Below are 25,699 nucleotides of genomic sequence, written 5' to 3' on the forward strand. Positions count from 1 at the left end.
TTTTCATATAAAAATTGCACTTGGTCATTTTGGAAAATCTAATGACTAAGAAGAATGAAAGAAGAAAACTGTTACAATACTACAAAAGATAGTTTTGTATTTTCAACTGTTTTCTCCTGCACAGTTTAACTATAGAAGCACTTATCTATATATTTTTCAAGTCTCAGGAACAATAATTCTATATGATTTTGGTTTTAGACAGCTCTCCTGTAAGAGTGAATGGTTTTTTTTTTAAGCTTCCTTTTTATATGTTAATGAAATAGAAAATATAGAGAAAATGAATGGGTATCTTTTCTGGATTATCATAGGCTCCTTTGCGTGAATCTTTGTGAGCTGAAGCTCTAACCTCTGAGGTGGTCAGAGTGGATGCTTGAGGTTATTAAAAGCCTAATAACTGGACGAGCCATCCCCAAAGCATCTTTTAGGTCCCTTAAATGTGAGTGTGGCAGAGGGGCTATATATATGAGGCTGGTTGGTAGTGGAAAGATAGTATCTATTGATTTTTCTTGTGTACCTCTCAATCTAAAAATCTTAAAGTATGATTATAACACTATTAAAGTGGGACATTGGCCAAAAGAATCAATACCAGACTATATTAAAACTTATGGTGTTACCAACTTCTTAGCACTGATGTACTGTTTATGAACAGCATTGTCCTAAGTCTCCTATGTTTTCATATTGCTTTGTTCATCAAAACACAGTTAGTGACATAGTTATTATACCCTGACTCCTAACGCTGTTGCCCACAAGCTCCTTTCATCAAAGACCTGACGATGCTAGTTCTACTGTATGAAGACAGCAAGGCAGGACAAGAGGATATCCTATAGAATTCCAGGAAGCCATGCACAGTTAGGGGCCTCATAACTAATGAAAAAAGGAATTGAAAGAAGTGATTACTTTCTTTCCTTTCTTGGAAATTCTACCTGAATGATGTGATATGTATACTTAGAAGCCCCTAGACTTTGAAGTTTATAACAGTTTTCAAATCATTATTATAGTGATCTCTCCCATGTCTAAATGGCTTAGAGACTCTTCTCTTTTCCTTGGGTGAATGTCCTTGACACCAGGGAGGGACTAAGGGCTCAGCCACTCCTCTCCAGTTCCACGACACAATGTGAACAGCCTTCTGGGAAATGGTTAAGGAAAGGAATTTTTATTTTGGACTCCCCAGCAGTAGCAGAGAAGTAGGGAGAAATACTTCCAGAGCAGAAGCTGCAAGACAGATGTATTCATTGTGGTACTTCGGGCAGGGTGTGGGAGGTTCTTTAATGAGCCCACTGTAGCTTCCCAAGCTGCTGTGTCCCAGAAACTTTTGCTTTCTACTCGAGGCATGTATGTCGTTGCCAAATGATGCGGTTACCTAAATTTTCAGTTTTCAAAATTATTTTAGAAACACATTAATATCTAACAGTGGGATATGGGTTAATTAATTACATAGCCATAAGCAGCCTTGAGAAAAATCTTACTCTGGAAGGCTATATATATAATGTTTTTTATATATATAAATAAATATATATATTTATAAATATATATATATTTATATATAAATAAATAAATATATATATGATGTCATGAGAGGTTCTCAGTATTGTGCTAAGTGGTAAAATCAATTACAAATAAGTGTCCAGATATTCCTACTGGTTAATGTATGTATTGTCATCACAGTTTTTTGTTGGGGGAAATATATAAGGATACAGGTCAAAATATTCAGAGTCATGATTTTTAGATGGTGTGACTATAGGTGATTTTTGTTTTCTTCTCTGAGCATCTCAGAATTTTCCACAAAATATACCTGTATTATTTTAATCGTTAAACTGTAATAAATAGTTATTTTAAAATTACCTAGGAGAACCTGTGATAAAATTCCCATCAGTTGGGGAATACCTGGCCATTTCCAATTATACAGGAAAATTAAAAGTGATAACAAATGGTAACCAGTACCAGATGATAGAAGTTTATTGAATTGCCTTCTTCAGCTTTACATTAGGGAATTTCCACATTTAATATCCAGATCACATTGTCTTACAATTTCCTATTCCAAGGGCTGATCATATTTGCGTAACTATTAAAACAAGAGTCAAGAAATAATTCAAGTTCTAAACCAGGCAGACATGTTGAATTCTTACCCCCAGGGCGTGGCAATGATCAGTCTCTTCAGATGTGGACGAGACCCTTAGAAATCATCTTATACAACCACCTTCTTTTTTTTTTACAGATGGGAATGTGCAGTCACATGGTGAGAAGTTATGTTATTTCCCCAAGGTAGCAAGTAGAAAGTCTAGAACTCAGTACTAGTTTCCTTCTTTCCAGGTTAGTGACCTTCATATGCCACCACTAAGTTTGATGGGAGGAAGAAGAAACCTCCCCAAATGCCTTAAGTGGAATCGTAAGTGTCAGTAATCAAATAAAATCATCCTCTGCGATGTGCTTGGCACCATGAGGCCATTTGGGAGGCAAAGGTAGACTGCAGAGTTTATTACCTTAAAAACTGATTCCAGACAAATATGACAGGGGCTTATGTTTAGTTTTCCCATCATTTTCTGTATTTCTACTAACTAGAAAGAGATTGGCTTCAACATAAGCAGTGCATCCAGCAAACTGTCCTTAAGCCCATTCCAACAGCAGTGCCAGCTTTTAAAAATACCCAGGAAATTGGCACAGTCTCTTTTCTAGTTGAGTGATATTTATTTCCTCAAAAGCAATCTGTTCTGTGGCTTCAGGCAAGAAGAAGAAATACTTTGAAGAGGTGAAGTACATTGGGAAGGAGCCGTGCCCTGTCATGCATTTCCTTTGCTGAACCCTGCATACTGTCCCAACTCATGTTTTCCATTCCCAAACTCTCCAAAAAAGTAAAGAGAAAAATCAAGATACCTCTCAAAACACAGGCACAGACTTTATGGGTGATCTGGAATGATCTGAGCTACAGTATTGGCCTTTTTATTTCCCATCTCATCCCATATTTCCTTTGCATCCTCAGGGGCTGGGAGAGCCTATGAGAAGATCACCAGTTTATTGACTCTCTATCTAATTTCAGGACTTATTGAAGTGCTGTCCTAGCTTCCTTGTTCCTAGGGCCTCTTTTTTCCCCTTTTTTTATGAGGTGTACTTCTCAATAAATCTCAGTCTGAGGGGCAGCACATACAATAATATCAGTCCTATGGAGATACACAGACTCAGGGACATTTGATCTAGAAGAGATCTTACAAGGAATATGTCCTCTCCCTCTCCATCCCATATTTTAATTTAATGAGAAAAATTGGGGCTTTTTTTTTTTTTTACCCCCAACAATAATTATTTGAAATGCTAAATAAATTATGCAAGTTTATATTAGGTAGTTTTTGTCATTATAAAAAAATTGCAAGTTTTCAGGTACAATGTAAGTGACAATTTGGCAAATCTTCTGGAGGTAGGATAAGATTTTATTCTTCTTTTAATGATTTATCAGTTTTTAAAGAATTGTCTCTACCTGCCATATGGATTTTGTAGTATGGTTTGTATAATCTGAGTATCCTAAAGCCATCCATTTCTCTATCTTTCTTAGCTCTTTGCCTCCATGAATTATCTCAAGCAGTGTTGTAATACAAAGCCATGATAAAATGAATAGCCACCAAATTTTTATGATGTATATGGGACCATGATTTTTGTCTTACAGTGCCAGATTAAAGGGAAAAATCAGCAAATCCTTAAAAGACTAATGGAAACTCAGTCTTTGATCTGAGAATGTTGCTTATCTACTCTGAAGAATTACCATATCACATCATCAGAGCTCTCCTTTTCCCAGGGATAGACCTGGGTCATGGGTCCATACAGGGTCTGCCCCCAGTACCTTCTGCAGTTAGAGCCCAAGCGAACAGATACACTCTGGCATCAAGAGCTATGAGAGCAGATATTATTTGTGAAGCATTTGTATAAATCTGTTCATCTGAACTCTGTCTTATCCCTGGTTCATGTTTTGTTTCAAGCAAGTAAAAGTGGAAACATGATGACACCCCATATGTTCCTTAAAAACTAGTTTGAGATCTTTTCCTTTCTAAATGGCCAGCATATGGCAATTATATACACAGTAGGTGGACAGGAATGGGTGAAATGTTGGAATAGGAAATTCAAACCTGGAAGAACTAATTTCTAATTGGTTAAAGGACTTTTTTTTTCCAGTTTAGGAACCCCCACACACCAAAAAAAAAAAAAAAGAAAGAAAGAAAGAAAGAAAGAAAGAAAACCCCAGTAACTATTACCTATTTAATCCTCACAGTACTGACCAGGTTTTTCAGATGAGGACCCCGAGGTCTAATGGAGGTTTACCAACTTGCTCCAACTCTTAAGAGGAATGTTGGTTTAAAGTCCCTTCTTGCTCTCTGTCTTACCCCCTTTGCCTCCCTCTTGTGTATAATCTATGTCTGTACAACTCCCTGAAGTTGACGGGAGCAGGGACACAAAGTAACATGGCCAGTGTTCTTCTCAGGACTACTGCTTCCCAGAAACAGTACCCTGGATGGGAAGTCTGGGTAGCTCAGTTAGTTAAGTGTCTGCCTTCAGTCAGGTCATGATCTTAGGGTCCTGAGATCAAGCCCTGTGTTAGGCTCCTTGTTCCCCAGGGAATCTGCTTGTCCCTCTCCCTCTTGCTCTGCCTGCCATTCTCCCTGCTTGTGCTCCCTCTCTTCCTCTCTGTCAAATAAATAAATAAAATCTTAAGGAAAAAAAAAATAATATCCTGGAGTCCCCATGTGTGGGACCTCACATGCCAGTCCCTTTGCCCTCCTCTGTGGAGTCCAGCTTCCATAATTCTACAACAAAGACTCTTCTGTGTTACTTTTTAGAGCAGGAAGAACGACACATCCTTTCAGGTCATTAAAAGATGGGGGACTATGGCAAGGTGAGGGATGAAGCTAGAAGGAGGAATAGCAGAGAAACCAAGTAATATTGGAACCTTTCCCCCTAGAACTAGGTTGAAATTAATGCAGATGGAAAATGTATCTTGATGATTTTTTTTAGTAATTGAAAATTGTTGGGTCTCTGGGCTTTTGAAATAGAAACTAAAACTTAAATTGGACTCCTTGCCCCTTCAGTACAACATTTATGACTCTTAAGAATGTTATAATTGATGCTGGATCATCGGCCCCCTGTTACCAGAACACGTTACATAAAACTATCCATGGCGCCTTCTCTCTAATGTTCAATAAAGAGCTAGCAAACAAGAGAGCTAGTTTCTCAGAGGAATTCTTTTAACCTTTCAGAAACAAAATATTTCATGCTAATTCCTGCTTAATTGGAGGGAAGTCATTTCTTTAAAATCATTGAATATGAGTTTGAAGTCTGTTCCATCCCTGACCTCTTTAATTCAATCAAGGTCACCTCATAAACTTGCCCAAACAGCTCTATTTCTCAATTAGAAAAAGGGGTAGAGCTGTTTAAAAGCATTTAGTGTTTGATTAATAGTGCTTAACTGAGGCTTCAGCGCTCACGGAGGGTTTTCAAGGAGTTGCTAGTAAGAATAAAACATTGCTACCTGAAAAATTACACTCATCAAAAACCAAAAACAAATCATTTTAATGAGTAAAGCAAAAACTGCTTTTCATGGGGATGTGAGAAAGATTATCATACTCAATACAGAGAGGGTTTTAATATCTGAACAACTCTCTCCCAGGGAAAAATTGCTATAATTTAGCCATCTAGGCAGTTTTTAAAATATGTGCACTTTTCCCTGCCCAAGGACTCGGGGAAGATAAATGCGGAGTTTGTCAAAGCCGGATTTTGTAGTTTTCAACCTCTGGGGATGAGAGAAGTAATGAGAAGATGTGTCCAGTTGAGGAATGTGAACTGGAGCCGTCTGAATGGATGAGAAGTCAAGAGTTCTGAAAATAAGTTTTTGAAAGACTTCCTTCCACATTTCCTTCCTATTTCCTGGGCCTCAGGAAGGCTAAGCTCACTTTGATGCTCTTTGGATGAGGGGGTCATTTGGGTGGTAAAATCACCAGAAAGGGTCTGAAGAAATGGATACGTGAGTGAGAATTAGAGTCCCGGGAAGAGAGAGCTTGGAGACACTGAATATAGTAAAGAAGTAACCTGGAACCAGATGAGGCCAGAGGCCCTGGAGGTATCTGAGTTTTGTTTCTGGCATGAGTTGGAAAACAATGGGTCTCTTCCAAGCCTCAGCCTTCTCAGTAGCAACATAAGGCTCATCCTCAGAGAGTTCACGTGAGGTTGTAAGAAATAACCAAGTAAGGGGTTCCATGGCATTTTACAAATAACCTGGTACCATGGCAGTGTGGAGGACGGATACTGAGGAGCAATAACAGAAGGTGTGAGTGAGCGACCCACGGCCCTGCCTCCACATGACAAAGAGCTGGGAAGCTTTCCTAGCAATGCCTGGGAGTTCAGTCCCACTCATGGAAGTTATAAATTACCACGCAGGTATTTCTGCTGCACAGAAGCTTGAGAACCACAGGTATGTAACCTGAGGATTGATGTCTGTCAATAAGTGGTAAGAAAGAAAGGGGGAAAAAACAGGTTGAGGTTAGGGTAATGAAATATGAAAAGACAGTAAAAGTGAAGTAAAAGATAAAAATGTTTAGTGGAAAAGAAGTGACTGACATAGGCAATAATAAAGGACCGAAGAAAGAAGAAATGAATGAGAGCTCTTTCTTTTTTCTTTTCTTTTTTTTTAAGATTTTATTTATTTATTTGATGGAGAGAGAGATCACAGGTAGGCAGAGCAGCAGGCAGAGAGAGAAGGGGAAGCAGGCTCCCTGCTGAGCAGAGAGCCCCATGCGGGGCTGGATCCCAGGACCCTGAGATCACGACCTGAGCCGAAGGCAGAGGCTCAACCCACTGAGGCACCCAGGCGCCCCAAGAGCTCTTTCTTGAGTTTAAGTATGGCAGACACGACATGGGTGGACAGCTCCCCCATCATATCCATGTGAGGAACAGTGAAGTACCCGGTGGCTAATGGGGAAGAGGTTAGCTGGGAGGAAGGGAAAAAAAAAATGAAGGTAATCTGATGCAGAAAGATGTGATGAAGGCCAGGAACAGAGTCTCAGCTTTTCTCAGACCCTAGGAGAATAGCCAGGGACTGCTTCCTTATCCATCAGGGGTGAGAGAAGGAAGCAGCGGTGCCTGGCCCCGTGCCAAAGAGAAAAGCTTCTGAGGATCCAGCGACAAGTCTGGGGAGAGCGGATGCACAGGATGGGCCCCGTCTCATCAGGGAGAAGCTGGTCTGAGGTCCTGGTAAGGGGTCATTATTTCCCACAGAACACCGAGGTTGAGCTGGGTGTCTCCTGCGTGCAAGCCACAGATCGGCTGCAACTGGAACTTTCTCCAGAAATATGCCTGCAAAGAAAAGTAATACACAACAACACCCAGTAGATCAGAAAAATGTGTTTTGGAGACACTGCCTGGAGGATTTATGAAAGCATTCAGTCACAATATCATCACGGGAGAGGCAGTAAGTAGCATTCCAAGAGGAACAGGTCGATAGATTCATGAAATGTGAGAAGGCAAGGCAGGTGGCAGAGAGGCCGAGACGGCCATGTTGGATGGTCAAAGCTGGACAGGCAAGGTCCTTCTAATGACAGAAAAGCAGTTAGAGAAGGCAGGTGTCAAAAAAATAATGAAATATTTATAAGACTAGAAAAAAGAAGAAAGCATGAAGAAATGGGGATCTGGTCCCTAAAAAGCCAGGGAAGTGGTTCTAAAATGTTGGCATGCATTCCACCCACCCTAGAAAGTAGTTAACTGCACATCCTCAGGCCCCATTCCAGATACTCAGATTCAGAGGGTCTGGGATGGGTCCAGGAATCCTCATTTAAGAGCTACCAAAGTAGGACAAATGAAGGCTGTGCATGGAACAAACTTTGAGGAATACCAGCCTTAATTATCAGACGAGCGCCATCCTACTGTGGTGATATGTTTAGAGAGGTTGGGATTCTAACTAATGTCAGGCACAAATACATGCACATAAATGAATTTCAACACTAATGACCAGGATAGTGGAGAGGACATGCCTTCACGTGCCTCCATTTCCCCCCAAGCTTAAGAGCAAATTGGTGGTTCTCTTGTGATAGACTGGATAAAGTTTATATAAAACAAAAACTGAGGGGAGAAAAAGGGTTTCTTTACAACTCATCTTTGTTTTCCCAAGTATGTGGTATTAGAAAAATAAAAACTCTGTGGATTAAGTTGCCTTCCTTGCCCTAGATGGTGCCTAGATCTGAGAATGTTGTTTAAGTTGGGGCTGACCTTCATTTCACATTTCAGAGTATGGATGTATTTTATGTGGGTGTGAGTTTGCGTGTGTCTGGGGGAGAGGCTGTTAGTAAGAGCAGGAAATCATCACCTCTTGAGGGGAAGTTTTCTTGAAGAAAATTAGAAGTGACCATTTGTTAAAAGGGAAAGGAATCTGCAGGTTGGTGGGGGAAAGAGGTGACGGTCCTCACACGGTAACGGGAAGGGTTGCTGTTTAAATTTCTCTTTGGCCAAGACCAACTGCTTAGTTAGGATGAAGTCTCACAGAGCAAAATCCAGTGATGCAGTACCATCCCCAAGGGCGGCGCTCTGTTTGCGAATGTGGGAGCCACCGCCAAGGGAGAGGTGGCCACCCCTAGAAACGTGTCATTGTGTGATTTACCTTGGTCTGAGTCTGACTGCTCTAAAGGAGAATTTTTTAATTTAGCCTTCAGAAGGTGGGGCTCTTGGATGGTGCAGTCAGTTCAGCATCCGACTCTTGGTTTTGGCTCCGGTTGTAATCTCAGGGTCCTGGGATCAAGCCCCATGTCGGGCTCCACACTCAGCATGGGGTCTGCTTGAGGTTCTCTCTCTCCCTCTGCCCCTCCTGCCCATGCTGTTTCTCTTTCTCTCCCTCCCCCCATAAATAAATAAATAAATATCTTAACAAAATATCTTAAGGAAATTTAACAAAAATAGAATCTTAACAAAAAATGATTAAAAGCCTTTAGAGAGGGGGGAAAAAAAGGTAACCCTGAATCTTAGAAATCAGCATAGGGATTGAAAGTGAAAAAGAAAACTGAAGTTTAGTCAAAAGGGTGAATTGGGGTGGGAGGGATCCCCTCTTGAGACACCTGTGGACTGAATTTAGGTCTCTAACAACCCAGCCCCTTCCTCCTTCCCTCCCCCTGATCTTGCCCTGACTGCCTGGGAGAGTTGGGGGACCCTTCTCCTAGAGACTTCTGGGTCCTTTGTGAAAGAGGTCTCTCCACTCAGGCTTCCCTTCAGTGAGCTTGACCTGAAGACCCTCTCCCCACCTTCTTCCGGAAAGAGGCTCTCTCTGCAGCCCTCCGCAGCCAGAAGCCTCCTCTCCCTTGGGCCTCCTTCCACACCACACGGTAGGGAGAGCCCCTACTGGGGTGGGGCTGTGCCTGGCCCAGAGAAAGTTACAATTCGCAGGGCTCGCTGATAGGTGCTTGCCTAAGGCCTTGAAACGCATCCCTCAGCCCACAGAGCACCTTTCCCAGTATTTTAAATGGCAGATATCACCTACTATCGAAGGAAGTGGGCAAGGTTCTTTCCTTTGCTTTTTTTCTCCTGAGGACACTGAGGGGGAGTTGGGAGCGGCGTCAGAGGATAGGAAGTTTGGTGGCAAAGCAGGAAGGCTTGATGTCAATTCTCAGTAGTGTCTGCACCCAGCGGCTCCTGCCGGCAGCCACGGCGGCCGCAGACCCCTTCGTTAGGAAGAGCTGTATGCAGGGAGAAACAGAGCATTTCTCTTTTTTTCCCAGTCACCTGCTGCCCGTTGTGCCTCCAGACTCACATTTAAGCCATTGTAATAACAGGATCTAGCTTACCTGCACTCTCCAAATTACCCTTATTCCAGTGGCCTCACACGAAGATGGAAATAGACACCGCATTGTGCTTCTGTTTAGCTCTCCCTAATAATAGCTAATGTGCAGACTATAATGCACACTGCAAATATAAAATGTTATGTCAATGCTAAGTTGTAATAATAATAATCCTGCAAAAATGAAGCAGAAGGAATTTCCGTGAGCAATTTGAGGAAGATTGCTGCTTCCGCGGTGATACAGGTGTTACTGAAAAACAGATCGATTACAGTTTGTCGGGACAGTAGGAGGCTGGCTGGCAGGAGCCTGGCCGTGAGGCGGGTGGCTGCCGTGCCTTTCAGCTCCGAGCCAGGACACTGGAGGAACCCACGCCTTCCCCTGGTTCTCTGAGGGTGGGCCTGGGCCTTGTCCTGGGGCTTCCTCAGCCCATTCAGAGGAGGTCTTGGGGACAGGACCCTTTGAGAAGGGAGGTTTCCACCACCTGCGCTTTACCAAAAGGCGCATGCCACAGTAACAACGCAAGTGAGGTCAGACGGGAGGGGGGCATCTAACTTCGGTCCTTGAGAGACCCCAAGATCAGCATGAGTGGGATGGACTCAGCCCCCTCACGGGAGCCTTATTGACTGACTGCGGCTCAAGAGCTCAGCAGTTAGCAACTGTCAGCATGGCCATCTTGGAGGAGAGAGACACAGAGCAGGAGGAGGAACCCTACGTGGTCTGAGCCAGAGGGGTCCTTCCGCAGCGACTCTCCCACAGAAGATACATGTGTGTCTGCTTTTAAATAGAGGCTCAAGCAGAACACTCCCCAAACCTTGCCACAATGGACTGCTCTTTCTCTTTTAGCAACAGAGTTGCTGCGAGGGTGTCCTTGGTTTCCCCGCTCTCTCCTGCACCAGCTCTGAGCTGCACTTGAGCTACCCCAGTCCCGTGCTAGAGGTTCTGGAGTCACACGTGCTGAGTGTAAGCCCTGCACCACCGCCAGCTGCCCAGCCCCTGTGTCTCTCAAACCCAGCTCCATCGATCTGTAGAACAGAAACAGTAATTCTGTTCACTGAGATTGTGCAGGTGAAATGCTTAGCCCGTAGCCTGGCATGTCAGAATGGTTAGCTATTACCACCACCATTGCTCTTGCTCTGCTGTTGCTACTTTTATTTGGGGGAGATGGGGAAAGGAGTGCTCTCGCCCTCACTTCATGAGGAGGTGCTCAGGGCATAGGAATGGGGCTGGGGCAGGACAGCCCTCCCTGGTGCAGAGCATGGAGCTGCGGCTCACACAGACGAAGGTCAAGGAAGGAAACTGGAATGACAAGCCAAGCATGTGATTCCTTCAGAATCTGTCCACGCAAGTCAACCATTGCCCCAAATTCAGGAACCAAGAGAGTGAGTGAGTGCCAGTTTGAGCAGCAGTTCTCAAGGGCACCCCCTGCCCCCACAGCATCAGCACACACACACACACACACACACACACCGAGAAACTGGAGGAATGCAGTTTCTCAGGCTTCGTCCCGGACACACCAAATTGCCAACTCTGGGGGTAGGGCCCAGAAGTCTGGGTCTCAGCATGCCCACCAGGGGATCCTAATGTAAGCCATTACTGGCATTAGACGAACACCAGCTATTTCATTAATAAGCCTCACATTTTCAGGGCTTTAACAGCAACAAAAAGTTTATTCTTGAACACAAAAGAGTTCAAAGCAGATATGCTTGGTCTTTGGTACCTTTCTTCCTTATGGTAATTCAGAGATCCAGGCCCATTCCAGCAGCGGGAAGAGACAGATTATTCAGAAGACACACATCACTCCCTTGTGCCCCACTGGAGAGAAATTCCCGTGGCAGCCTCTGGGGCAGTCACCTCTTGGGAACAGCACTGCACTAAATAAGGAAGGGCATGAGTTGGGGTACCTAGTGTGTGGTCTCTGCAAGCTCCACCCCTCACCCCCACCCCAGGCAGCCTACAAGAAAGGGTTGGGTGCAGGGAGTCAGGTGGAGCCTAGGGAGTAACTAAGTCACCAGATCACAGGGACTGGTAGGCAACACGTATGGTGAGGATGTTCTGTGGGTTTTGGATCCATCCACATCATCCCGCGTTCTGGACCTATCAGCACAACTGCCTAGCTGGGCTGCAGCTGATGAAATCCTTGGAAGAGACTCTCTGCATGTGGGAAAGAAACACCCACTTGACAGCATCCTTCCGGCATTCCAGGGGGACATCTGGCAGAGCAGAGGGAGAATGCTAAACACAGAGTTCCCCAAAGAAGCCGAGATGAACAGTCCCTGAGAAATCCAGATATTGTTAGCAATAATATGTTAAAGTGTTTTATTATTTAGTTACATCTCGCCTGAGCATGAAAAAGATATTAACATACTGTCAGCTTACTGGGACATAACCCAAAATAACTTACATTCTTCATATAGTGCTAATTATTTTTCTGAGGCTGGCTCAGGCTAGTAAAAGAGAGATTTCCAGGCTTTCACCAGATTATTTACTTAAAGAAGTTAAGCCTGCCACTATCTGTTCCCATGGAAACACAGTAAGTAATCCAGGAGACACAAAGAGGTCACTTTGACCATAATTAATATAAAGAATAATGGTTTATATAGAATCCAGTAAAGGGTACAACAAGCTGCTGTAATACCTTTAAACCTCTCCTTTCAGCAGTGCAATTTAATCTTGGGATCAATTTCCTACCCTAATGTCACTTTGGTAATTTTAGTAGCCCAGTGCTAATTTTTGAAATGTAATTAAATCTTGGTTAGCAGAGTTTTTCTTACGTTGTTATTGCATTTGCGATCCATTTGGAAAATCCAGTAACAGAAGTTTTCTAAGGCCTGAGCAAGTATGAATTGACAACCACACTGGCCTTCCCCTTGTGTATGCTGCAGCTTCTTTTTTTTTTTTTTAATTAAGATTTGTTTTATTTACTTATTTGAGAGAGTGAGAGCACACACATTCATCTTTGTGCAGAGGGGAGAGGAGAGAATCTAAGCGGAGGCCCCGCTGAATGTAGAGCCCCACAAGGGGCTCGGGGCTCCATCTCACAAACCTGAGATCATGACCTGAGTGGAAATCAAGAGTCAGACGCTTAGCTGACTGAGCCACCCAGGCGCCCAATGCCGCAGTTTCTTTATAGAGCCTTTCAGTAATCTGAGGGTTGGTGAATGAACCAATGATAATCCATGGGCACTACTGGATTCGGAGCACCTTTATAGTCACCAGAGGAAGATTTAATTATAGTCAGGAGAATAGTTTACACTGAAGTCTTACTGTACTCTTTTTATTATTATTATTGAAAATTGGTAATCCACATAGGCTGGCTCTTAGCTAAATATTCCATTTATTGAAACATAGTTGAAACATAGTGCACTCCTCAGGGATTCTTACTAAAAGATGCACACTGTAGTTTATTTTTAATCCTTACGCTTATTTGAATAGTGAATTTATTATGCAGTCTCTCAAGGGTAAATTTTATCATGGAAGCTTGATGACACATTTTTCAAAACTGTTTAATACAGTGTACCAGAAAGAACTAAAGATTAAAAAAAAGAGAGAGAGAGAAATGAAAAAGTGGAACTTTCAAGTTTCTGAATTTTTAACATACTGAAAAAAATAATATTAAGGTAGGAATTATCAGGGTCTTTTTTCTTTTAGAAACATAATGTAGTGTGTTGTAGGAAGCCTCATCTGAAGGTTACATTCAGGGCTGAGGCATGACATTGAATAATGTACAAACAGGTGTCCTGAAGTTAAGTGAAGTCAATACACAATTTCTCACTCTTCAGAAATAACCACTTTGCTGCCACATGAGTAACCATTTTTTTTTTCAAATATCAAGCTTGAAATCATTTAATCAGGAATGTAAATTCGTTATATGCCTCAGTTACAAAAACGTTGATGGGATTGGCTATGGTATTGATTTGGGGGGAGGGGGTTGTTACAGAGTTACAACTGCTGTTTTTTTTTTGTGGTTTTTTTTTTTTTTAATATAATATCACTGTCCTATTCCAGAAATGCAAACAGCATTGTCTCTTCCTTGGCAGAAACAGTGGTCACTCGGCTCAGCCAAGAATAAGACCTGTCAGCAGTGCCATTCCACAGGCTTCTAAGAAGAGCCCATGAAATAATGGATGGTGCACTTTCCTATATGTATTTATGTTCAGATAATTTATTTAAATAATGTTGCTGGCACATGCTTTATAGCTGCTTGCATTTTGCTACACAGATTTCAGCGTATCTTGCAGACTATGCAATTCATTTGGAAAATGTAATTTCCATCCCTGCATACTAATCGATTTCTTCACAAACACCTGCTATCAGTTATGATAATAAAAATGCCACTCTAAATTGAAAAAGGGCCAAATAGAGCTTCCTAAGGAAATGACTTAAGTGTCTTTGAATGCTACTAAATGTAGTAATGTGCTTATGTAGTGCCAACACTTTTTCCATCATTTGCATTTTCTGTAATTTTGCCCTATTACAGCATCCCTCTCAAACGATGCCTCACAGTCATTTCCTTGCAGATTGGTAAACTGAGTTGTCAGGGGTTGGGGTCTCTGGGTGGACAAGATCTGAAGTTGGGCCTCGTGATGTTAAAAAGCACTAGCGCACGCTCCTGCCCATATTCTGGGTCATTTCTGATTTTATACGTCCCTGAAAACTGTAAAATTGGCTGCTCCTTGGTTTTGCACACACGTGGACACCAAATACAATTTCCTCCATTCGTTCTTTTCAGCCTCCAGTTCATTCCACGCACCATTGCCAAACCAATCTTACTAAATCACTGGTTTCATAGTGTCCTTTAACTGCCCAGGCACCTGGAGTGGTTCTCCGCTGGCTGCTGCACTGAATTGGGCCGGACTTCTGAGCCTCCATCCCCTCCCATCACCAAACCTTGCTCACCTTTCTCTCCCTGCCTGCAGACCAACACTTGCCTTGTGGATGGAGCTTCTCTCTTTCCTGCCCCAAATAGTCTCCTTCCCTACCCTAAGTAGTAGCTCTCCCATTCTCCTGCCTGGGCTTTTGCTTAGGCAGAGACGTCCTTCCCAGATCCTCGGGCTTCCAGCCTCTGAAGCCCTCTTTTATTATTCTGATCTATGTCTTCCTTTCTCTTCCCGCAGCTCCTATAGGTCCTTGACACTAAGTTGCCCATTTATTTGTTCGGTCAGCCAACATTCATTAAGTTCCTACTATATGCCAGGCATCGGTCTGAACCCTCTTCCCCAGAATGTGTTGGTTTCTTTACTAATGAATCAGTTTCTCATACTCTGAACTGCTTGAGAGAAGACACCTATTCCGGCTCCTCCTTTTGTGATCCAAGATGCCCAGACAGGCCTGGGCACAGAGTCCGTATGCAATAAATGCTTGTTGACTAATTGATCCCTGATGGTCTGAGGTAGGGAATTTTCTGGTTAATTGCATGTTCTATTTGATTAGTCTTTCCTGTGTACTATACATAATCATTTTGCAAAGCAGAATACCATAAACCACTCAACTATAAAGCTATTGCTAACGTAATTTCATGTTTGATACTTGAGGAGAACATTCACAGGGATTTCAGAGCACCTCTTTGAAGATCAGTTGTCAGTGTACTGCAACGTGAAGTTAGAACATGCAGGGGGCTGACCTCCAGTGCTGTCTGATTGGTTTTGGGAAGTGAGAGGTAGAGATGAGCACACACTGAGAACCGGCCGTACAGTAGGCCTCACATTCTGCCCTTACAGACTGGAAGCCACTTCTTTGAAGAAGTTTCTGTTAAGTTTTGAAATTTCTCTTCCACTTTTATCTTGCTTACAACAGTAGAGCATGAATTTGCCGTGGGATGGGGAGAAAGTGTGGGATACTGGTAGGAGAGTGGAGGAGAAAATTCGCAAAGAGTTTCAAATTAGTAAGAACTAAACACACCCAGATTGGCAGAACAGCCCAGTGACTTGAAAACTGTTTGTGCTACTATTTTTTTTTTTTAAGATTTACTTATTTATTTTAGAGAGAGAGAGAATGAGCTGGGGTAGGAGCAGAGTAAGAGAATCTTTGAGCAGACTCCCCACTGAGCAAGCAGCCTGACATGGGGCTCGATCCCACAATCCATGAGATTATGGCCCGAGCTGAAACCGAGAGTCGGACATTTAACCAACTAAGCCACCCAGGTGCCCCAAGCCTATTCCTGCTACTTAGTTTGTGGGATGAGAAGAGTTCTCTAACTTCTCTGTGCCTCACCTCTGTCACCTAAAGAGGGGGATTAAGAGCAGACTTGATTGGAGCCGGGGGTGAGGGGGAATAGGGTCTTAGTCCAAACAAAGCTGTAGGTTCAGGGCGTGTCACTTGGTACGCGTTCAGCCGACGATTCTCATCACTGGAGAGGCCAAAAAGCCCTAAGCTGGAAATCATCTTCAGTGTCGTTCGTACCACTCATTCTTTCTTCTTCAGTCTCTGCTGTTTCTGAAGCTCTGAGGTGTGGAGGACCCTGTGTTAATAGTCTCTGTCTCTTGGTAAGATGGAGATGTGCGTGAGGTCCAAGTCCACACCTGGGAATTTTAGGTTTCAAGAATGGGTATTTGAGTAACCACTCAGCCTTGTAGGGACGCAGAGTTTTAATCTGTGAAACAAATGGAACCAGGTTACCCTTCTGACAGGAGTGAGCAAATAAGCTGTCTGATGTGTCCCAGCCACTGTGAGGGAGGAAAGACGTGCCTGTCAATTCCTCCCTCCCTGGGAGCGCTGCCGCAGGCCTCCACCTGTGGAATGGCTGATTGCTGGAGAGAAAGTGGCCCCCGAGCCGCCAAGCCAGGCCGCAGAAACAGGACAGTAAAGGGGTGGGTGTGATTGCTGCTTGGAATTGTCAATGCTGTCGCCACTTAGCCACCATCCGGACTTCTTAGAGCCTCGGACTGGGAGAGAGGTCAAGAGATGGGCCTTTGGAAGGAATTATTCCTGTGCCCCCAGGAAACATTCCTCCATACAACAAGACAAATAGAATAGATAAAAATCCCCAAAGTGGTCATGCCCACCAACGCAAACTAAAGAGCCCTGGGGCAAGGCCTTTGGGGATGTCTCTTAGCTGGGGCTAATGGTAAGAATTGGGGTGAGTGACTGCCCCTCCCAAAACCCCCCCACCCCCCCCACCCCCCAGTCAAAGCAGGAAGGTGACTGACTTGAGCTCACTCTGTGTTGCAGCCCTGGCGGCTCAGGCCTACGCCCTCAAGGAGGAGAACGACAGTCTCCGTTGGCAGCTGGATGCCTACAGGAACGAGGTAGAGCTGCTCAAACAAGAGAAGGAACAGCTTTTTCGAACAGAGGAAACTGTCACCAAGGACCAGCAGCTCCAGTTCCTGCAGCAGACCATGCAAGGCATGCAGCAGGTACCAGGCCCAGATTTCGTTCTCTTTGGTCTGAGGGAGAGGGACGTGTGTGTTAAGTGGAAGCAAAATGGCAGCCATTTGCCGGGAAAGGTGAAGGAAAAGAAAGGACAACTGGACACTGAGTTGCAAGGAAAGGAAAGTGCTAGAGGGTGTTGGAGCAGAATGTGGAGAAACAGCAAAGCTAAAGAATTATGTTGAAGAAATATGCCCTTGAGGTTGGAAGCTAAGCGAGAGAATCGAGGAGGTGGAAGGGTTTGTGGCTGGAATTCAGCCTCGTGGCAAATGGTCAGAAAATCCTTACGGATCGTGACGAGGGTGTTTTGTCCTTGAGAACTTCTAAGTTGAAAGCATGCCAACAGATTTTACGAAGGCATGGTGAGCTTGTTTCCAAGCTCCATGTAAATGTAAACGCTATTGTTTTCACTTCTTCTGGATTATAGGGAGGGTCTAGTCGGGTCTCATGAACTGCTACTGTGCACAGTTAAGATGTTTATTGATGGAGTGGATGAAGCACCAGAGTGGGCAGTTTTGGGAACAGGGTGGTGTCTGTGCTTTTGCGAAGGAGCGCCAGACTTCAGCCTCCCACACTGAAGCTAAAGATGTGTCTGTGGAAGTTGTTAGGAAGAGACAGGAGTCACTGGGCAATGGAGGAGGGAGAAGGAGCACAGATTGTGGGGGGTGAGAGGTCGAGGGGATGGGAGACCCCAGCACAGCAGATGGAGAATAGAATCAAAGATCCATAGCAGGATCGAGGTCTGAAAAATCTCAAGTGACTTGTGACAGAATTCTGGTGTTTGAGCCTTCGAGTTGCTTTGGAACAATACGGCATAAATTATTGTCACACGTAGGTATCCTGTATTACCCCTCAGAATGTACAAACCTAACTACTCTTTTCTGGGGAGGGGGGACTGTTTTTATTTAAATAAGGGAAATGTAAATAGAATGATGGGCAACCAAACTATATAGTAAGTAGGATATTGTTTTAATTCCCCTGCTCTCCAAGATCAGGAGCACGAATTGCCTACAGAAGTGTCTTAATGATTAGAAGTAACTGCTACAGAAACATTAGCCAAACAGGGAAAAATAATTTAGAGGAAAGGGTATAAAAAAAAAGATGTGCAGACTGGGATAGAAACAAGTTAATGACCAAGTCACAGAAATTATGTCTTAAACGTCTCCTGCCATTTTAAAGCCATTTTTGAGTCTTGGCTTTGAGTCCTAACTGGTTGATGTTTCACAGTGTGTCTTAGGCAAATCAGTGCAATTCGGAGGTCAGTGCTCGCCAGGAAAATGTCATTACAGTCGCTGCTCAGGTCCCTGCGCTTGGAAATGGGTGTAACAGCTCCTGTGCGAGGCTCCCGGGGTTGTCCTCACGTCCTGACGCTGGGTGTGCCTCGACGCCCCTGCCAGGAGAGCCTGTCTGTCAATTCCCCCAGAGACGGCTATGCGAGGCTGAGACCACGGCTACCATCTCACACCTCATGCAAAGGGCCCTCTTTTCCTCTAGGAAATTTTACCTCAGTTGCTTTTCCAGTTGATAAAACTGTTATGATGCTCAAAGACTCATGTCTGAAGGCAGTCTGAGGAGATGGGGGGAGCTCGTCAGTCAGGGAGAAGCATGCTGGGGAGTCAGTGCTGGGTCCTGGGAGCCTGGTCCACACAGGAGCCAAGGCAAAGGTCACCACAGAGCTGCAGCCCCTTAGAGGAAGTGTTCGGCTATTGCAGCCTCTGAGACATTGACAGAATCTTCTTGTCAATAGGAAGTGTACTTCAGTTTTGTTTTGTGGGATTTGGTTTCATAGGGTTTGGTTTGAACAATAGAAATGTGTCGTCTGAGTTCTGGAGGTAAGAAGTGCCAGATCCAGGTGTCGGCTGGCTTGGTTCTGCTGAGGGCTGCTCCCCGTTCTGTCCCCTAGCTTCCGGTGCTTTGCTGGCAGTCTTTGGTGGTCTCTGGTTTGTAGACACATCACCCTGCTTTCTGACTTCATTTCTTGCTGTGCATGTCAGCATCCATATTCCTGCTTTTTCTAAGGACACGATTTGTATAGGACCGAGGGGCCTTGCTGTTCTAGTGTGATGTCATCTGAACTGATCAGACCTGTAATGACTTTTTTCCAAATAACATCACATTCTGAGGCACAGGGGGCTAGGATTTGAAAATGGAAATTTTGAGGGGATATAATTCAATCACTAATAGCCACATGGTAGGCAAATACACCTGTTGAATGTCAGAATAATGGACAGACGCACAGAAGGAGGACTAACGTGGAGCCTGTGGGAGCTCTGGATTCTTGGACCATCGATAGGAAGCCAACATCCTAGAGGTACGTGTAGCTCCTCCTAGTAACGTGGAAAGCACTCCCTCAGTGGCAAAAACTATGATTTTCATTTTTAGTGGCTATTAGGTGGCTGCATGGCAGTCTTTCTGGCAACACAGCTTTAATAATGTTCAAAAATATGTGCTTTTTCGGAGTCAATTTCTACCTTCATATCATTCTGAATAAATGACCATATCATGCTAATTTGAGCCCTACCACAAAGGATTCTGCTGATTTTTAAATTTCCTCTCAATCTACCCACTATCCACTTTCTTAATTAGAAAACCATGATCTCACAGGAAAGTCAACAGCTAGAGGACAGGTTAGCCTCCCACACGTTGTTGTTTCAGGAATTGATCTATGGGAAATTATTTCTGTAACAAATAAAAGAAAATACAGTCTTCACAGCTTTCAAACTAGCCGGCCATTTTTAGAATTGCCCTCAAGTTTAGTCAAAAAGTTTTTATCCTTTCTTCTTTTAGTTCTTTAAAGATATTTTCACTGACATTATAGTTTCTCTTATGTTCATGAAAAAAATGTTATGGGCAGGGTTGCTAAGGCTAAAAACCCTTGGGTGACTTTGGTTGTTTCTGAGTCTACCCCGATATTACATGTGAGTCACCATTTAATATTAGAGATTTCACACAAAAGGAAATAATAGCTTGTATCCATGGTAACACTGTAGCCTTCACCTGATCTTAAGCTGGCAATGAAGTTAACCTGTGTCTGCCACAAGGAGAGTAAGGTTGTTGGCTTTCATTTGTATCTTTACGTATACAAGGAAAGGATATACCTATCTTAAACTCTCATTTATCTTCCAATTATCACACTGAATTTATTGAGGCAAAATTTACATATAATAAAAATATTCTTGTTAGGGCTGCAGTTCCATGAATTTTGACGAATTGATACCCTCATGAAACCACTACCACAATCAATATATAAAATTGTTCTATCACCCCCCCAAAAAAAATTCCCCTATCCCCCTTTTTAGTCAGCCCAACTCCCAGCAACCACAGGTTTGCTTTCTACCTTTTATGGTTTTGCCTTTTCCAGAATGCTCTATAAGTGAAAGTATATAGAATGAAGAACTTTCGAGTCTGGCTTCGTCAGCTAGCACAATGATTTAGAGATTCCTGCACATGGCCTAGCCATATGTATCAGTAGTTAATACTGATCAGACTACTGATAGTAGTTTTGACTAAATGGTAGTAAAGAAGAGCCATAATTTGTTTATCTAGTCACCAGTTAATGGACGTATGGGTGGTTTCCTCTTTGGGGCTACGATGAATAAATGTGCTGCAAACATTCACTTACAAACTTTTTGTTTGGAATAAATTTTCATTCCACTTTGGTAAATACCTAGGACTAGAACTGCTGGGTCATATGGAAAGTATGCTTAACTTTTTTAAGAAACGGCTGGACTATTTCCCAAAGTGTCTCTACCATCGTGCATTCCCTTGGAATACAGGAAAATTCCAGTCGTTCTGCATACTTGCAGTCAGTGCTTGGTAAGGTCGGTCTGTTTTGTTTTGTTTTATCTTTTTTAACCATTATAGTAAGGGTAGAGTATCTCAGTATGATTTTAACCACACCTAAATTTAAACAATTCTTGGATTTTCATTTGTGAGCATAGGCCAATATATTATATTTTTAAATAACCAATTGAAAAATCAATTCCTTTTGAAGCCTTTTGTAAATCATATTGACAGGACTGGTGAATATTCACATAACAACAGAATCCCATTATAAGCTGCTGATCATAAAACTGTGTGTGACTGATGATGATTATGTCAGAAGGGTCCCTCATAAATACTTTGAGCCAATGCTTTTTAATAGTGTTAGCAAATGTCATTTGAAGACCAGCTGTCTTTAGGTCAGTAAACCATGGCCCATGTGGAGCAGTGGGTTTCTAACACTCTTGGCTTGACATTAGTTAAAGACCAGGGCTAGTCAGCTGTCTTGACAACTTTTATTTAGCAAGATCAGAACAAACCTGGGGAAAAGAGGATTATTATAATTGACCACATTTTAGAAATTATGCTGGAAAAGGAATATTTGTATGAATTTTCTCTATATGTATTATAAACTCACTAATCTAAACTAATTTTAAAGAAGGAGATTGAGACACATAATACTATTATTTTCCTAAAATATATGGTAACCCCAGGTAGTTTGCCAAATGTCGCTCAAGAACTGGTCCTTTGGGGGCAGTTATTAAGAAATAAAAGAAAGTTGTTAAAATGACATCGATGAGTAAGTATATCTGACCACTTAAGTAAAGCATCTCTTCTGAATCCTCTCTAAACTACTCAGTTGCTTTGTAAGTACTTTTTAAAAGAGATAATGAGAGGCATCTGGGTAACTCAGTCGGTTTGGTGGCCGATTCTTGATTTTGGCTCAAGTCATGATCTCAGGGTCCTGGGATGGAGCCCCGTGTTGGGCTCTGTGCTCAGCAGGGAGTCTGCTTGAGGACTTTGTCTCCCTCTGCACCTCCCCTAGTTAGCTCACTCCCTCTCTCTGAAATAAATAAATAAATCTAAACATAAATAAATAAATGTAAACACAAGCAAATAAATAAAAGAGACCATGAAATTTTGTGCTCATTTCCTCTCCCACGTTCCCACATAGGGAAGTCTCGTGCACACAGGTCAAAGCCAGGATGAGGATTGTGGCAGCAGGAGTGGTGGTGTTGGTGGCCGTGACGGTGGCCGTGGGGCTGAAGGCAGCTGCAGTGGGGAAGGTGGTGTTTTTGACCATTAGCAAATCTTAGGGAAAGACAGGTAAAATGAGCACATTCCAGAAATTTTCAGAGGATTTAAAACAAAGTTTTTTTCTGAGACATAAAAAGCACGTCCCTTAAAAATTACAAAAATCATCTGAAGCCCAGCAGGCTTCAAGAGTGCTGGGAGAAGGTGATGGGAAGAGCCTGGGGAAGGTTTTATAGGCAAAGAACACAGACAGATGTAGTAGGCGTTTGCCATGGGAGTTTCTCTCTTTCTTGGATAATTTTTCACTTTTGTTTTCAGTTTCTATTTTCTTTCTGAAATGCCCACCAGTCAGATAACAGACCTTTACCAGGCTGATGCTAATGTGCCCGTTACCTGTTTTTCTCCTGTTATGTGTTTAAACTGTATCTTTTATCCTTGCCATTGAAGGTTCTGCTTGATCATCGTGTTATTTTATTTCCAAGCGTTATTTTTTGTCTTCGATTATTTTCTCTTTGTACACGTTTATTTTTTTGGTTTCAATATCTTCTCAAATCTTTTTGAGGATACTAATTAGAATACTTGAAATTCTGTTTGTTCCTGAGCCATTTCTATTTATTCCAGGATTGGGTCTTTGGTTTTGTGTCTCTGTCTCTTTGCTGCTGCAGGTCTCTTCTCGTGTGGTGGTGTTGGTTGGTTTGCTTCCATTTAGCAGCTGACTTCCCCCGGGAGCCATGGGGGCAGGTGTGTTCCCGGCTGGGTGTACCCCCCTTACCCCTTACCCCTCAGCCCCCCAGCCGTGGCTCCATGTGGTGGCGCTCTGATGGCCAGGCATCACTTGCAGGACAGTTGGGGATCCCACAAATGCCAGAATCTGTCCCATGTGAGAACTCCCTGGAAGTCTCTTCCCACTCTCTTCACTCTTTTAAGTTTACTCAACAACAGCCAGCTTAACTGAGTTTCTGGAGGAAGGAAAACGAAAGAGCAGACACATGTTCTGTGTCTGACATCTTGGACATTCAAGAACCTGTTTCAGGGGCTTTGAACTTTAGTCCTCTGATGAATTCTCTATTTCTTTCTTTCTTTCTTTTCTTTTTTTTTTTTTTTAAGATTGTATTCATTTATTTGACAGAGAGAGAGAGCACAGCAGGGGGAGTGGCAAGCAGAGGGAGAAGGAGAAGCAGGTTCCCCACTGAGCAGGGAGCCCAATGCGATCCTGGGCTTGATCCCAGGATCCTGAGTTCATGAGCTGAGCCAAAGGCAGACACTTAACTGACTGACCCACCCAGGTGTCCCTGATGAATTCTTGGTTAAGGTGTGGGCCAGTGAGGTGGCCAGGGGGAAGGTATGGCAAATTATTCTGGCTGTCCAGAAATATATGAGGAAAGCGAGAAGTGCAAGCTTATCTTACAGATGTCTGAGAGAAGTTGGCATAGGGACTTAAGGCAGCATATTTGAAATGGAGTAAAGATAGCTGCTTCAGGACGAGGGGGCAGAATAACAAATTAGGAAGGTTTTTTAGGGTAGAGGAAAGGGAGACAAACAGGAAGAGGCTGAAATCTGGAATAACAATAGAGAAATGGTTAACTATTTATCCACTCTGTTTTGGGGTTTTGTCCTGGAGGAATAAAAGAAGCAGGGAATTGAGAAAAAGACCTGATGGGATGAAGGGGGCCAAGCATCAGCTCACAGGGCTGTGCACAGAGAGAGGACGAGAAGCTCTTCTGGAGGGAAGGAGAAGGATATGCAGAGGTCACGGAAGATACAGTGGGAAGAACAGTTCTTCTGTAGTTTAAAAAAAAAAAAAAAAGGAAGAAGACAGAAATGTAAACATAGAAGAACGAGGAAAGGGGAAAAAGGCATTTTCTAAAAGAAGAAATTCAACATTTTTATAATGGTAAATTATATTTTAAGAACTTTTATGAAATATTTAGACAAGTGAACTAAGGGTTGATAAGTTTGGAATTTCAGCTACAGTGTATTATGGGGATTCCTTCTCAGCAGGGTTTATGAACCTCAGAAATGTTCAGTTAGGAGGAAGAAATAGCACATACATCATGATCTGGTTGTTTACTCATTCAGGAAGAAGCCTGTAACAACATTATCATAATATCTTCAATGTACAAAAACATCAGTACAGAAAATAATTTGGTATCACGGCATAGGGCAAGAAAAATTGCATTATTTAGAAAAGAGGAAATCAAAATCACATTATTACAGTGTAGAGAAAAAGGCTTTCTTTCAGACTTTCATGTGTAGATAGTAAAACCTTTAATCTTAAAAAGTTCAAAAACTATGTGTGTACATAAACACAGACCAATCTGGACCCTAGACAAACAAGGGCTGTGGGGACACACCCTATGCTGGTCTGATTCTATTTCAGTTTCCTCACTGACATCTTTTTCTTTCTGAATAGAAAACAACTCCTAAGACATTGTCCACATTCATATTAAAAGTCTTTGACATTTTACTAGAATCAGAAAGTGTATAAAACATACACATCTCTCTCAGATGGTGTGGCTTTTAAAAGGTTTAAGGCCTGGACCTCAAGGTTCACCACAGCCAAATTTGGGGTCCACTGTTGTCTTTTTTTTTTTTTTTCAACCTCAATTCCCCAGAGTGTGTACTTTCATTTTCTATCCATTTGTCAGCTAGGTGTCTTGGGGTGATGCAGTATAATGGAGACAAGGATGATAATCCTCATTTATAATTCAATGATCCCTTTCATAAGGCTCCTTAAAAGTGACAGGTGGCGCTCCCACCTGCAGCATGTGTATTTTCTAGCCTTTGCAGATTCAGTCCCAGGCACATCTGAATAGTGTGTACATCCCACTTCAGTGTGAGACCCTTAGCAGGTCATTAGGTACATTTGGAACCAGAAACAAAAACTGATTCTCCAGGGTGCCTGGGTGGCTCAGTCAGTTAAGCATCTGCCTTCGGCTTGGGTCATGATCCCTGAGTCCTGGGATAGAGCCCCATGTCAGGTTCTCTACTCAGCGGGACACCGCTTCTCTCTTTTCCTGTCACTTTCCCCATTTGTGCTCTCTCTCTCTCTCTTTCTGACAAATAAATAAAATCTTTAAAAAAAAAAAAAAAGTCAGGGGTGCCTGGGTGGCACAGTGGGTTAAGTGTCTGCCTTGGGCTCAGGTCATGATCTCAGGGTCCTTGGGATCGAGCCCTGCAGCAGAGAGCCTGCTTCTGTCTCATTGCATTATATGTGATATGCTATAAGTTGCTTTCTCTCTCTCTGCCTGCCTCTCTGCCTGCTTGTGATCTCTCTTTCTCTGTGACAAATGAATAAATAAAATCTTTAAAAAAAAAAAAAAAGATGAAGAAAGAAAGCGATTCTGTGATTCTTGGCCCAGCACTTTCCATTACAGAGCCTTACCTGTTGGAAATGATCATACCTAACAGTCGCACCTGGGTTGGAAAGTTTTAAAAGCACATTCCCATTTGACTCTGGACAAGATTAAAAAAAAAAAAAAAATGGGAAGCAACAATAAGGGAGGGGAAACCTCCCTGCATTTTTT

General features: G+C 42.9%; 1 protein-coding gene across 8 annotated transcripts in view; it reads left to right on the top strand.

The window, feature by feature from the left end:
• The window catches only part of ENOX1 (ecto-NOX disulfide-thiol exchanger 1), a 568,173-nt gene that overhangs the window by 447,100 nt on the left and 95,374 nt on the right, over nt 1-25,699 (top strand). For all 8 annotated transcript variants that reach the window (XM_044249790.1, XM_044249789.1, XM_044249788.1 and 5 more), the window contains one exon: nt 16,959-17,143. In XM_044249790.1, the coding sequence (XP_044105725.1) occupies nt 16,959-17,143 (185 nt within the window). The remainder of the gene's footprint in view (nt 1-16,958; nt 17,144-25,699) is intronic.

The sequence above is a fragment of the Neovison vison genome, chromosome 5, assembly GCF_020171115.1.
Source record: "Neovison vison isolate M4711 chromosome 5, ASM_NN_V1, whole genome shotgun sequence".
NCBI lineage: Eukaryota > Metazoa > Chordata > Mammalia > Carnivora > Mustelidae > Neogale > Neogale vison.